This window comes from Homalodisca vitripennis, unplaced genomic scaffold (genome assembly GCF_021130785.1).
Source record: "Homalodisca vitripennis isolate AUS2020 unplaced genomic scaffold, UT_GWSS_2.1 ScUCBcl_281;HRSCAF=1906, whole genome shotgun sequence".
In the NCBI taxonomy this organism is placed as follows: Eukaryota; Metazoa; Arthropoda; class Insecta; order Hemiptera; family Cicadellidae; genus Homalodisca; species Homalodisca vitripennis.
In genome coordinates this window covers 21419-37294 of record NW_025776383.1, presented here as the reverse complement: position 1 = coordinate 37294, position 15876 = coordinate 21419, and the positions used below count along the sequence as shown (strand labels likewise).

General features: G+C 42.0%; 1 protein-coding gene across 1 annotated transcript; it reads left to right on the top strand.

Annotated features, from left to right (window-relative positions):
* Positions 1-11630: 11630 nt before the first annotated feature.
* Positions 11631-12258, top strand: LOC124370520. The gene is made up of 3 exons (XM_046828810.1): positions 11631-11779; positions 11865-12014; positions 12045-12258. The coding sequence occupies exons 1-3, from the start codon at positions 11631-11633 to the stop codon at positions 12256-12258; spliced, it is 513 nt and encodes a 170-aa protein (XP_046684766.1).
* The last annotated feature ends 3618 nt before the right edge of the window (positions 12259-15876 follow it).

The window sequence follows — 15876 nt, the reverse complement described above, 5'->3', positions numbered from 1 at the left end:
TACTATTACTAATCCATCCATTACTATCAAGTTTAAATACAAAAGCAGTGTTGTCGAAACCGTTATAATGTCTTACAGGTTCTTAGGTTGATTGAATTTACCATCTTATACAAAACTTTTAAGATTTGTATCCTTAACTTTCTAATTTAAAATGTTTCTTAAAAACACAAAAATAGATAAAAACAACCCAAATAATCCTTTTTTTGAAGGTTATTTTTGACGATGGAAGGATTGTGGAAGGAAACAGGATTTTTCCGGACATTTGCCATCGTTCAGTGAAACAATAAATCAGTAACACTACGTTTCGAGATCTGCAATCTGATCTCTTCTTCAGGTAAAGAACTAACCTAATACATAATATTACAAATATATAATAATACATACCTAATACATAATATTTCCTTCACAACCCAAATAATGTTTTTAAAGTAATAATTTGAACTGGAATATACAGATTGTTATATTGAGACCTCTCCTGTATTCAGTTTATTGTTTTTAATATCAGTCTTGATCACATAACTATTACTGATAGACTGCAGAAAAAAATTAAGAGTCAGACACAATCTTTAAAGCAGATAGATTCGTCTTATGGAATCTCTTTATGATTAGCATAATGTGACGTGAAAGCCTCTATACTGTTGTGTTGCCTTATATACTGTACAGTATGAAATTCGAACCGCCCAAATTTGTTCGCTTTACATGTGGTTAGTTTAGTGGCGTGATTTACGGAATGTTTGATTTTATGTGGTTGTAGTTCTAAAATCCCCACTTGACAACCAGTACAGTACAAGAAGCTCTTCTCGCCTTCAGTCGTTAGAGAGTGCACTAAGCTTATGAAACCGTAATGAAAACAAAAAGTAATCGAAACTCTGCGCCTCGGTATCTTGAATTAATTTTTAGTCATTTTTGAATTTATATTGAGCTGGTTAGCCAAAGAAACAGAGTTTTTAATTAAAGGATCCACTTTTCCAGATGATTGCTTTTCGTTCAACCAAAAGTAGCTCAAGACTTTAAAATTAAAAGTTTGTCCCCGGTGATGAAGAGATTTCCTGTGGTAAAAAGTTGTGTCAATCTTCCACAGTCTAGACTCCGGATGAAAATTTCATTCACTGATTTTATCATAAAGAGCTAGAATTGGATGCATCAAAACCAGCCTAAGAATATTGGGAAAGACGTTTTCTATTTTAATGTTTTTAGTCTAGTGGCGATTAGGGGGCTATTCAAAAAAACAAGAGGCTGTGTCGGTTTTCAGCCTTCTCACAGAATTCAGAGAACACAATGACATATCTTAGTATGTAGCTTTAAGCTTTAACCGTCGAAATTTTACTAGCGTTACTTGTTTCCTTAGATATGAAAGCTAAATATTTTATTTATAGCTTTTATTTTACAACATTTATTGGTAGCTATAAGATAAAAGGCCGGAGCGGCAAATCACGAATTTGACGTTATCAACGTATTCTGCTCACCCTCTTGAACAAAAAATATATATAGTACTAGGGGGTGCAAATGACAAATAACATGATTTTAGGGGGTATTCATAAGTGGTTAAGTTTCTAATGTTTTAATGTTCAGTTTGTGTGCTGTGTCTGGATAATCTGTTTACTTGAATATTATCTGCGGCCGGGACTGATAGCAGCCTAATAACGTATCTGTTATCTGAGTTTCTCCGGGGCAGAGTCAGTGCTTTACAAGATATCGTGTTCAGTAGGTGAATCAACCATCCACTAGTTCGACCATCCCTAGTGAATTGTGTGTAACGGGAGTGTTTAGTAGGGCACGTAAAGAGTTTACGTTTTAACCGAAACGAAATTATTTCCTTTTTAATTGAACATGGAGTTTGTAATAATGAGTGTATTTGTTCGTCGTGCAGTCGCGTGTTGTTTTTTAAGCCGGGAGACTTTGTTGTTTCGTTGCGATAGGAAAATTAGAAAAATTAGGAAGAAAAAGAAGTTTTAAATGTTGCAATTTTTAAAAATCCACTTTTTTGTTGCTGCTGCTCAGCTATATCCGCCAACACACTAATTGTAAGTGTTCTCTGTTAATATCCTTCTATATAGTTATATTTGAGTTTTTCATGATTTAATAAGTTTTTTTACTTTAAATAATTGCCTTTTCATTACATTTCAATTTATATTTCTAAACAGCCCATCTAGAATTTTATATTTTACTGATAGATACTATCTCGGGGGATGTTTTTCTTTAATTGACATCATGTAGTGATTACAGCGTTACAGTAGTTAAAGCAAGGAAACACAAGTGACTTGATCAACAGAAGTTTAATGTGAAATGGTAGAAGTCCTTGCAATCGTTTCAGTGTGTGCACAGCAGCGAACACCCTGTTACAGGTGTACACCACTGCAATCGGTCCATCCAAGTGTGTTGCTTATGATTAGTGATTGCTTATGCCTTTCAACGTATGGTAAAAGTTTTCCGTCTACAGTTATTGTCGGTGTATTTTGTAGGTCAATGGAGTTAGCAAGTCGTTGATGACAGACAATCATGGGTTGGGTTTTATCCGGGTTAAGTTTAAGTCCATTTTTTAAAGCTTAGTGAACAATTCGTTGTATGTCTTCATTCATCCACTTCACAGTCTTGGTTTATGTCGATAATGTTAAAGTGTGAGTATATTTGTAAGTCATCAGCATAACAGTGAAATTTTCAATGTCGCAATACAGTGTTAATGTCATTTATGTACAAAATAAAAAGTAGTGGGCCAAGAATTGATCCTTGCGGACTTCCGCAGGTCACAGTTCTGAAATCAGACATTGAGTTGTCATTGCACACACACTGCTTTCTGTCCCTCAGATATGATTTTATCCATGCTAAAGCATTTTCAGAGAAACCTAAAAGTTTGAAGCTTTTTAATAGAATGTTATGAATAATTGTATTGAAGGCCTTGCTGAAATCGAATAGAACTAGTAAGGTATAAAGACGTCGATCCATGGCTAATCGAATGTCATCAGTTATTTTCAGAAGTGCGGTTTCTGTACTATGGTTTTGGCGAAAGCCAGACTGAAAAACATTAGTAATATTATTTTTAGACAAGAAATCTGATATTTGGGAATGAACTATTCGCTCAAGGGCCTATCTAGAGAGCTGGTAAGATACTAATTGGTCGGTAGTCTTGGGGTTCAGATGGACATTTAATTTTTTTTTTCAGTGGACGAACTAAGGCGGACTTCTATTGTGTAAGGAAACCTATTGTGAGAGATTTATTATAAATTGCTGTAATGACAGGGAGAATAGCAAAAAGAATTTTTTTAACTAATAAGATTGATATGCTGTCTGAACCCGTAGTACTCGTTTGTATACGCCTGATTGCTTTAAGGACATAAAACGGATTTAAACCTCTAAAAATGGATTTTAAAACGAAACTGGCTGTCAGAGTGAATATTATGGGTTTGTTGACTCAATTCATCTAAATGGGTTTGTACAACTGCGGTGATAGATTTTTGAGAAAATGATGAAAAATACTCGTTTAGATCATTAAGTGAAATATTAATAGAGACAGGAGAGGGTTGCTTACCAAAACCAAGCTTCTTGACATTACTCCATAACGCATTTGTCGATTGATTTCTGTCTGAAAACATACCATTTATGTATCGAAGACGGGAATTTCTAATTTGTTGTTTGACTTGGTTACGAAGATGGCGGTACCGTATCATTAAGTTGACATCTCTAGAGCGCCGAGCCCTTCGAAACAAGGCATCTCTTTCGGTCATTAGACCGAGAATATTCTCGGTAATCCAGGGAACGGGTCGTTTCTTATTAATTCGCTTGGTAACAAGAGGGGCATTTTTGTCATACAGCTTTAATATAAGAGAATTTAAAGAGTCAACCATCTCATCAACCAGTCTCCTTATTCTGCACGGAATGCCATGGGTATGAATAAACATCCGCAAAAAATGCAATTTCATTCATAATTCTGTATGATCTGTAAGTTATATATATTTATCTTTAGGTTTGGGAAATTTTAATGAAAGGGCACAGAAAATTACATCATGATGGGGAATTTACGGAATTGGAAACTGCCCATGGTATAATGATTCCTCAGGGTCCGAGACTACCATAAGATCTAGCCAGGTGGCGGTTTCGGCAGTGTGGTGCGTGGCGTTCAGTGGTAGTATAGTCAGGTTGCAGGATTGAAACATCCTAGTGAGCTGTATAGTGTTGTGATTGTTAGGTTTCAGAAGATCCGTATTAAAGTCACCCATAATCAAGAGACACGACCATAGCCCGGGAGAAGGCGCAAGAGAATATCCTCAAAGTCATCCATATGCCCCACCTTAGGTGGACGGTAACATAATCCTAAGAGAAGTACCTCTGAAACAGACACAATTATTTCTAAAAACATAAATTCCGGTTTAGCCGAATATTCCTGCGGTCTAGAGTACAAGTGCTTAACCCCAACATTTTCTTTTTATAAATACAACGCACACCCCCACCAATTTTTGACAATCTTTTTATTTCTGAAAATTAAATAACCCGCAAGTGTTACCTCACCATCAGGAATATTCGGCTTTAAACCAAGACTCAGAATATATAGTAATGACATCAAACATCTGATTCATAAAAATAGTTCTAACTTCATCTACATGTATATGACATCTAAGCGATTGAGCGTTCAGATGAGCTGCTTTAAATTGTTTGCGATAGGGAGACGTACTATTGATAAGGAGTTGGGCCATGGTGATGGTTTGCGTGATAAGGAGGTTGGAGTGGTTCGGAGTGTGAGTGGAGTCGTGCGGGCCTGCTATCCTAGACCCACGGCCACCCAGACACGGCGTCGACACGGGGACGCGGACACTCTCATTACCGTGGCTACACACAGACACACATACACACACAACAAGCACAAACTGATATACTATGATACTATATTACCTGATATACTAATCCATACATACACATACACACATACATACATACACATATATACACATACATATACACATATATACATATACATAAAATATTAACCGTATATAATAACAGCCTATAATAAAGTATTAAAAATATAAATAACAATAACTTAACTAATCTGAGTTTCATTATTAAAACATTATCTCAATTAACAGTTATTGGAATATGTAGTAATCAACTATGTTATACAAAATCAAGTTTGTTAATTGGCTAGCTTTATCATAATCTATATTAAAAAAAAGTTTACTCTCTTACATAAAGCTTGGAATAAAAAAAAATAAAGTTAATATAATTATTTAAAATTATAAACCAAGCGCAGGCACTTTACCAATAAAGCATTTTATTGTAAATTAATTAGTTAGTTTTAAGACGGTGCCCCAATGGAAATAAAAATCAACAAAAATTTCTCTTACTACTGTTCAGTGCCGTGTGTCTCGCTACTCCAGGTCTGCCATGCGTGTTGCCGCACCCTTTCTTCCATCCTCGGTTATCCACAGGATCCTTCCATCAGACGTCCAGGTGCGCTTCTCCCCGTGTCGTTCCACAGCTTGGCGGTACAGCCGGTGTAGTTTGTAAGTCACAAAAAGTATGTACTCTTCTGTTAACTCCTAGACATCCTGGATAAGATCAAAAATTACTCACAATTACCAAAAAAAAGAAAATAAACTAGAGTAGCTTAAAATGTAACATTTTGTGTACTAATTGATTCACATACCTCAAAACCTAGTTTAGTAGTTTATTGTAAGACATTTCATGTATATTTTAATTAAAGTATTTAAATAAACGCAATATAGTTTGTTTCAAACATGTCATGATAGATAGACAATTGAATTTTCTTACGTGCAATTCTTTTAAATAAATTAATAGGAACTATATAAATCTCCATAACAACACAAAATATACTCGAATAAAACAATCACGTTCACTATAGTATAATGGCAACCATTATTATCCACGGGACCTCTAAATGAATCTATCACCGTTATCCAGTTTATCACAATAAAAACTGTCTCAGCCCCTTCCACACACGTTACTGAAGAAAATATTGACAAATATATCAGACCGTTGACATAGTCAACAGTAGAAACCGCAATGCTTGTTATGTCACCGTATCGGAGTTTGAATGTCAGACTTAAAGAGTATCTAAGAATAATAAAAGTTTATTTACCAGTAATTAGAATCGTCATTAGATATTGTTTGGTCAAGTTCCGTTATTTCACCCCATGTTTTTAAATCGCTACTATAGCCAAGGAATTGATTGTTTGAGGTGAACTAATCATTTCACCTTATATTTCTGATCATCCCCTCTAGAATTTTATATTTTACTGATAGGTACTATCTCGAGGGATGTTTTTCTTTTATTGGCCGGAGGCACTCGTCTCACTTCGATAACAAGAACAGTTTGGGCATGCCTGATGCTGATAAGATAAGACGTCGTCAAGGAAAACAAACAGTGTCTATCTAGTTTAGTACCTCCGTACTCATCTATGATCATAAATAGTTAAAATAATCAATTCCGTGGCAATAGTAGCGATTTAAAAACATGGGGTGAAATAACGGAACTTGACCAAACAATATCTAATGACGATTCTAATTACTGGTAAATAAACTTTTATTATTCTTAGATACTCTTTAAGTCTGACATTCAAACTCCGATACGGTGACATAACAAGCATTGCGGTTCTACTGTTGACTATGTCAACGGTCTGATATATTTTGTCAATATCTTCTTCAGTAACGTGTGTGGAAGGGGCTGAGACAGTTTTTATTGTGATAAACTGGATAACGGTGATAGATTCATTTAGAGGTCCCGTGGATAATAATGGTTGCCATTATACTATAGTGAACCCGATCTATTGTTTTTGTGCTAAGCCATGATTGCACTACTTGACCTAATTTTCTATCATTGTTATTGAAATATTCTTTGACAGAGTTAAATTTATTACACGTTATAAAACTGAAAAAAAACACCTTTATACTCTAAAGATAAATTCATGAAAAATAATATCATTGTTAAAAGAATCGAATAAGTTATATTTGAAATTGTGTAAAATACAAACAGTTTTGGATAATCGTCAGCCTGTATTTAAGCAATCCTTACATTAAAATTTCAATAAAGGAATAACTTTTGCCATTAGCCACCAGGCGAACATTTTTGCTAGTTCAGCTCTTATCCACCAGAGTACCCACGAGTCAGTTTGGATTGCGAACGGTCGGGTGCGCTGTTGTTGTTCTCTCTTTTTTAGTAAGAAAAGATTATTGGCATTTAAAATAAAAATAAATAGTTTTATAGAATGTTTACGATGATATTGCATTTAAAACTTTTTCATTTATAAGAATAATTTCTTTTCCGTAAAATATAAAAACAAAACAAACAGAATTGTAACTGTGTTTAAAAATATTCTCGTCTCTAGATTTACTTGTAATATGTTTATAATAAATTATATTTACAGTTATTGTCATGACTCACTCAGACTCACTCATTCTTCTTCTAGACGTGGACCCGAAATCAGCAAAAAAATCGACCACTCCAGAACATCATGGAATACATCGAGGGAAGTGCTCCGGCACCCCCTGACGGAGAATCAAGCCTCCCGGGGCCACTGGCTGCTCTCCTGGATGCCTGCGCGGCTTCCAAAGACAGTTTCAGTTTTGGCGCCCCAAAAGGCCTTTCTAAAGGCCACTTTGGACTTTCTTCGGAAAGTCATTCTGAAGCCCGGACTGCGGTTCCTGCTGCCCCAGCGACCTCCCACGGCCCGTTGGAGACCAGGAGCAGCCTGCCAGCGCCCCGCTGCCCAGCCTGCGGCGAAGTTGAAAAACTTCGCCCAAAAAGGCCTTCTTAAAGGCCACTTTAGCCGATCTGCGAAGACCGGCCCAGTGACCCGCCCGACGGTTCCTGCCGCCACGGGGTGCTTCCCAGGACACGAGGAGGCCACCCTGACCCTGCCCGAGTCAACTACAGCGACAGCGGCGATGTTCAGCGACATCGCCAAAAAAAAGGCCTTATTAAAGGCCACTTCAGCCAATCGGCGGATTCCGGCACTGCGGCCTGCCTGACGACTCCAGCTACCTCAGGAGCCTCCCCTGGACTTCAGGAGCCAGTCCAGACTCCTCCGATGGCCGCTGCCCTGCCTTCTACGGACTTAGCAGTACAAGGTAATTATAGCCTTCCACAAGGCAATAACCCACCTGGGACAGGAGATCAGGGCCCAGGTGTAGTCCGGAATACCCCGGAGACCAGCCATGGTGCGGTCACAAACGGCCAGGGAGCCCTGAGCCGGTCGGACGTCTGCTCCGCAAACTCAATGCGGAAGAGGCAGGCGACGACCGACTCAGCCCTTCCCTCCAAGTGCCGTAGAACGACGGGCGATGAGATGGAGGTTGTGAGAGAGCCTCGCATCCCGCCCGTTATTCTTGACGTCCCGAAAGGGTGGGCCAGTCATGCCGTCACCTTGAGGCAGCTACTGAGTGGCGACCTGGAGGCGGTGTGTACAGCCAGGACTCTTCGGCTGAAGACGTCGACGGTGGCCCACTTCAGGGCTCTCCAGCGATATCTCCATGGCGAGGGGATATTATTCCACACCTTCTCGCTCGCCAGCGAGAGGCTGCTGAAGGTTGTCGTCAAGGGTCTGCCTTCCACTCTGACGTCTGAGGAGATCATGGCGGAGCTCCACGAGGAGGGCTTCAACCTCGCGGATGCCAAGCTACTGAAGTCCAGGAGGGGACAGCCAACCAGCCTCTGGCAGATCTCCCTCCGGAACAGCGAGGGACGGAGGCCCGCCTCCGAAATTTACAACATCAAGACCCTGTTTCTACTGCAGGCTGGAGGTGAGAAAATTCACCAGGCCCGGCGGCCCGATCCAGTGCCACAGGTGCCAGGAGTTCGGCCACGGCTCCAACCACTGCCACCGGGAGCTCCGCTGCGTGCGCTGCGGGGATGCACACCCCTCCAGCCTCTGCCCAAAGGAAGCGTCTGCTCCAGCGAAGTGCTGCAACTGCGGAGAGGCCCACTCCGCCAACTACAAGGGATGCGCCAAGTACAAGGCAGAGCGCCAGATCACCTACGCAGCCGCAGCCAAGGCTGGGAAGCCAACACCAGCCCCGGCGAAGACGCAGCCGCCAAAGGCACGAGGATGCCCTCCCCCACCGCCTCCAGTCGCTGAAGCCGCCAGCCCTGACTCCTCCACTGACAGCCAGGACGAGGATGACGGCTTTGAGACCGTCAGTCGCCGCCGCCACCGACTTCCACGGAACCCCAAAAACCGTGGAGGCCGCTCACCGGCGAGGGCCAAGGATTCGAAGCCCCCCCCACCACCAGCTGCCCGACAACCAGAGAGGCCCAAGGAGCCGACCACAGCCCCCGAGCGCAGACCCAGGCCGACTCCTAGACTCCGCCTGGAAGTGCCGAAGCCTGCTCAGGCCACCACTTCTCAGGCCACCACTTCTCAGGCCACCACTCCTCAGGCCACCACTTCTCAGGCCACCACTGCCACCACCCGCCCCTGCCCCGCAACCCACTCGGGACACACCACCCACGGCCACACAGCCCGCCGCCCACCTGCACCAGGAACTCAAGGCAGGAATCTCCGAGATCCTCACCCAGCTGACAGCCATGGTCCACATGATGGGCCGACTCATGGAGCTCCTGGGTACCTCCCTCCATGGGTAAGCTCCGGATAGTCAGCTGGAATGCCAACGGGCTAGCGGGCAAGAAGCTGGAGCTCAGCCAGCTTCTAACTGACATGGACGTGGACGTCGCCCTGATCCAGGAGACCCACTTCAGACAGCCAGACCGCTTCGGTATCCCGAATTTCCAGGTGTACCGCACTGACAGGCTGCAGCAGAACATTCGACCCAGCGGAGGCACGGCAGTCCTGGTACATCGCCGACTGCCTCACCGCCTGCTGCCCACTGTTCCCACGCCGGGGATCGAGGTTACTCGAGTAGCCATTCCATTCTACGGAGCCGAACTCGAGATAGCCTCGATCTACAACCCACCTCAGAAGATGCTGCAGCCACAACACCTGGACACCCTGCTGCGACCTGGCGTTTCCTGCACTTGTGGCAGGAGACATGAACGCCAAGCACCAGGACTGGGGATGCCGAGTCCACCAACGCTGTCGGAAGTGGCCTCAGACGGTTCCTGGAGGGGCGCCAACACATACGACTACTAGCTTCTGAGGATCCTACCCACTACCACCACGACACTCAACACGAACCTGACATCCTTGACGTTGGTCTAGCTGGATCACTTCACATGGACTTCGAGGTATTTGCCGTGTCCGACCTCTCGTCGGACCACGTGCCAGTGATATTCGACCTGCCAGACGACGGAGCGCCGGCCTACCCCCCGGCCCTTCCCACCAAAGTCAACTGGCACAAGTACGGCAATTACCTCGCTGACAGACCCCGGCCTCCACCAACCCCTGCCGAATCACCAGACCAGCTAGACCAACAAGTGATAGCACTGACAACTACTCTCCAGGAAGCAGTGACCGTCCTCCTCGTCCCCTCTCTCACTGAAGGAACTTCATCCGCCACTTCCAGAGCACCTGAGAGAGGAGATAAGACTTCGTCGTAGACTGCGTCGTGAGTTCCAGCGGACACGATGTCCCCACGCCAAGCGTGACTTCAACGGCCAGGCCAGGAGGTGCACTCGTCTCCTGGCAGAACACCGAGCGGCCGCGTGGGACGACTTTCGTGGAGCTCCAAGCTGACGGTGGTGTCGGCGGCATCTGGAAGGTCTCCAAGGCTCTCCGAGGGGAGAAGAAGACGATAAAACCACTCCACGGTCAACGTGGAATCGTCTACTCCCCCGGCGACAAAGCCGAGGCCTTCGCCGACACCATGGAAGATCAGTTCTCACCGCACCCAGACGTCCTACGACCTGGACACCTGCGAGACGGTCAACAACTTCCTGGACGACTACACACCAGAAGAAGACGACCCACTGCCCCCCGTGACAACACTCGAGGTACGAGAGCATCTTCGCCGCCTCCGCCCGAAGAAGGCTCCTGGCCCGGACTCCTTGGGAACACCTGCACTCCAGAAACTGCCGGCTTGGGTGGTCGTCACGATCACCTGCATCATAAACTCCTGCCTTCGACTGGCGCACTTCCCGACCACCTGGAAGGATGCAAAGGTGATTATGATACCCAAGCCTGGCAAGGATCCGCTCTTCCCAGAGAACCACAGGCCGATTTCACTGCTGCCTGTGCTCTCCAAGATCCTCGAGCGGATCATCTTGGCAAGGTTTCCTGAGGACTTTCTTCGCCTCTATCAGGACCGAACAATTTGGATTTAGGAGAGGACATTCCACCACTCTTCAACTCCGTAGAGAGAGCTCAACCTCCTCACCAGGCACGGCGGGAGAAGAAGCACCACTCCACTTCGGTCCTGATAGATGTCAGCAAGGCCTTCGACAGAGTGTGGCACGAGGGGCTACTCTACAAACTTACTGACTCCCCACTGCCCGGCAGACTGTACAGGCTGATCCGCAGCTACCTCCAGCATCGGACTTTCTCCGTCAGCGTTGCCAACTCCAAGTCAACTTCACGACCGATCTCCTCCGGTGTGCCACAGGGATCAGTGCTCGGCCCGGATCCTGTACCTGTGGTACACAAACGACTTTCCGGTAGCTCCGAGAGTCCAGTTGTCGCTCTACGCCGACGGACGCCCTCCTCACGGCCACCTCCATCAACCTGAGGATGGCTGGAGTCTATATGCAGCGGCAGCTGAATCTACTGGAGCCCTGGCTGAGGAAATGGAGAATAAAAGTCAACGCTGACAAGTGTGAAAGCCATCAACTTCACGAGAAGTCCGAGGCAAGCGGACGGCCGACATCTGTCCCTCAACGGTGACAACATCCCTTGGAGGACAACTGTAAAGTACCTGGGGGTACTCCTGGACAAACGTCTCTCACTGACTCCCCACGTCACTAGAGTGTGCACCCTAGCGAGGAAGGGCTTTGCCAGCATCGGCCCTCTGCTCTACTCCAAGAAGCTTCCCGTCAAGACAAAGGTCCTGCTCTACACGGCCCCTGGTGCGACCGGTGATTACCTACGCGGCTCCTGCGTGGTACCACCTCACCTGTAAGACTGCCAGAAGACAGATGCTCGCAGTCCAGAGTACCTGTCTTCGGAGAGCCACCGAGTCGCCCTGGTTCATCAGGAACACCGTGGTCAGAGCATCGTCTCAAACATCTCTACGATCAGGACCTTTGTGGATGGCCTGACTTCATCCCTCGAAGAAGCTGCAGAATCCTCGCCCTGGGAGCACATTCGACAACTACAGGCCCAGGAAGTCCCCCGTCTACGTCCTCCAATGGATGACTGAAACTCCACTACACTGACCACTACTCTACTGACTGACTGACTGACAGGTAGCACTAGCTACCAGGGCACTGACCCGCAACTTACATAAGGCAAGTGCCTAATCGGCAGACGCCTTAAAAGAAGTGGGGGATCCACCCCCCCACAGTCACAATCTGCCTGCCTGCCTGCCTTATTGTCATGTATTAATTGTACAAAATGTATTATTCAACTTTATATTTTGGAAGTTAGTCAGTCATTCTTAATCGAATGCTGATGTGCAGCTCATTTCAAGTACAATAACTGCAAAAATTGTTTGTTTGCTTAAACTAAAATACAATTTCGTCTGCACTAAAAACACATCTAATCCTAACCCGAAAAAGAAGTATTTTATGGTTGTTATTAAAACAACTGGTTCTTTCTTGTTTATATTAAATAAATAATACTAAAATTAGGGAAGCTCTTCTGCCAACGCTCACACTGTTACCTCTTCTTTCGGTGTCCACTGAGTTTACTATATGATGAATTCATGACGAGCCGCCGGTATATAAGATAGTATTGAGGTCTGTGCTATCGTGTCTGTAATACTTTTCGTAGTTTCTATATAAAGACATGTACTATAATAAACGGCCCCCACGACAACAGAATTAACTATCGATTAGAGACATCTTAACTATCGACTGTAAGAAAATGTGTCCTATATTCCTGATTAAATATTCCGAACTGTTTTTGTTTTACTGAATAATAATATTTTTGTTTAATTATGTTAATTCAAAAAAGTAAATTAATTTGCGTAGTGAGTAATGCCATCGGTAAGAACAATTGTGATGAACATGCGCTTTTTGTGTCAAAATGTATTTTTAAACATTGAATAATGTTTCAAATGCTGTAGCCTCTTGATTCTCTTATTTGATTCTCTTGTTTTATTCCTGTCCCTCCCGCATCATCCAGCTGACTCTACTACGTTATCGGTTTCTCAGTAGCGTAATACCAGAAAAACGTTACCAGAACTGGTCCGTTCATATCTTCATTGCTTGCACGATAATAGAATCGGCTGTTACTCATTAATCAGATTATTGTGTAACCTAATACCAGAAAGACGTTATGAGAACGCCAAATCATTCAGCCCACCAGTTACTGAAATAACAGTTTCTTACTGCTAAAATGTTATTCTGGTAATAGGTTAACTTTGAATAACAATGTTAACCGACTCTAATACGTTATATTCCGCCAATCCCTCGCTCGTACCCAAACCAATTTTGGGCTTTTCATGAAAATATTCAATGATAAACTTGCCTAGTAATAATAATGTCTGTAATATTCAATCCTAAAAACCTCCAAAGAAGGGTATTTGAGTTTTACTCATTATTTCACTTCCTACAGAATTCCATTAAGTTTACAACACAAATTCTATAGATTCGTTGGCATATAAAACATAAAATGTGTCGGAAGCAATTTCAGATTTTTTAAAGAGCTGTTCCCAACTGAACCGTGATCACAGGCCGACCGGTGATTAAAGGCAGAGCAAAGTCAGAGGAAGAGTGATTTGGTTTCCATCCTTGATTATATTCTATATCGAGTTTGAATAATTTAAGAATAAATTTTTCGTGCAGCCTAACGTTTTATGATAAAGTCACATATATGTAGATTGTTAAAGACTTATGTCATAATACTTCTAGGAACTATAAAAGACACAGTGCTGGGATATTCGAATACGTATTGTTATTAGAAACAGTTTACATAAGTATACATAATAATAAGTATACATTTAAATTATTTGGGGTGTTTGGTGAATTTCTAATTAATAACGGTTGAACTATTCACTACCGATGATTCAAACCATTTGGTTCAATTTTCTTCTAAATTTTTAGTAATATTTCAAGACGTATCAAATAACGATTCAACAACAAACAAGTAGGTAATCTTGTTATTTTAGAACTTCCTTTCAACAAAATCTATTTAAATGTTGCATGAGAAACTTTTTAATTTCATATAATAAGATACAAGGTCAAGGCACTGTAGGCAGAAGATGAACCGTAATACAGAATTTTTTTAGGTGTCTAACCATGAGACACTGTTCCTACAAGCTCGATAATAGTAAAACACGGACAAGGCCAGATATTACTCGAGATCAAAATGAGTTTTTTTATACTGACCTGAATTTTAGTGAGACTATTTTGACCAGAATCGGGTTTCCTCTTATTTTCATCACTAGTAGCTTCTAAATAAATATTATTTCAGAAGAGTTGATGGCAAGACCCTCCGACAAGTCGGGTCCGACCTGAATATGTTCATGTAAATATAATCTATAAATTTATTATTAAAACACAGTAATTCACAGTAAACAGATAAAGGAAGAATATTACATTATAACTTGCCCAATACACAGCGTTAAGGAAATCACGATGTGGTATCAGTAATATTAAATATGTTCACAATCAACAAATATTATGAGTTAGTAAAATAATAACTGCTGCCAATGGCCACCAGGATAACAGTATCGCTAGTTCACTTCTTGTCCACCAGGTTACTGGCTGAGTTCGTTTAGACTTAAATTGTTAGGTTGCGGTTTAGTTGTTTTCTCTTTCTTAGTACTGAAAAGTAATATTGCAATTTAAAATTAAATTAAACGTAGTTTTTATACTATTAAATATAAAATAATTTTGAAAATTGAGTATTTGTAGGAATAATTTGTTTTACATAAATATAAATAGAAAATGGAAAATATTTGTAACCTTATTCACAAATGACCATGTTCGCAGAATCACTTGTAATATGTTTATATTTGGTTACATTCAAATCACATTTGAATATTTCTTCATTCCTGAAGGTTTTGTACTATAGATAGGCTAAATCAATACATATATGTAACCGTTACGTCTGATACCGTTACTCAGCGATACTGAGTACTAATACTGGATACTTAAAATCAGTATTTCCGTACTTTTAACGCTTTAAATACTGGAAAACTTGCAATCAGTATTTCCGTACATTTAACGCTTTAAATACTGGAAATTTGCAATCAGTATTTCCGTAGTGGTAACGGCGTAAACACTAAATACTTCAAATCAGTATTTCCGTACTTTTAACGGTTTAAAAACTAGATACGTTAATTCTTTGTTTGAATGTTTTTTTGACGATGGAAGGATTGTGAAGGAAACAGGATTTTTTCAGGACATTTGCCATCGTTCAGTGAAACAAGAAATCAGTAAACACTACGTTTAGAGATCTGCAATCTGATCTCTTCTCCAGGTAAAGAACTAACCTAATACATAATTACAAACTAGGTATAAAAAAACTAGGTTTTAACCTAGTTTTGTAATTATGTATTAGGTTAGTTCTTTACCTGAAGAAGAGATCAGATTGCAGATCTCGGAACGTAGTGTTACTGATTTCTTGTTTCACTGAACGATGGTAGATACTTTAAATCAGTATTTCAGTATTTGTAACGCTTTAAATACTGGATACTTGAAATCAGTATTTCCGTAGTGGTAACAGCGTAAAAACTAGATACTTTAAGTCAGTATTTCAGTATTTCAGTGTTTGTGACGCTTAAAATACTGAATACTGGAAATCAGTATTTCCGTAGTGGTAACGGTGTAAAAACTAGATACTTTAAATCAGTATTTCAGTACGACGCTTA

Coding starts and splice junctions, on each gene's coding strand:
- LOC124370520 (XM_046828810.1), top strand. CDS start 11,631: ATGGCTGGAGTCTATATGCAGCGGCAGCTGAATCTACTGGAGCCCTGG. Junction 11,780..11,864: donor CCGACATCTGTCCCTCAACG/GTGACAACATCC, acceptor CCACGTCACTAG/AGTGTGCACCCTAGCGAGGA. Junction 12,015..12,044: donor TGCGTGGTACCACCTCACCT/GTAAGACTGCCA, acceptor AGATGCTCGCAG/TCCAGAGTACCTGTCTTCGG.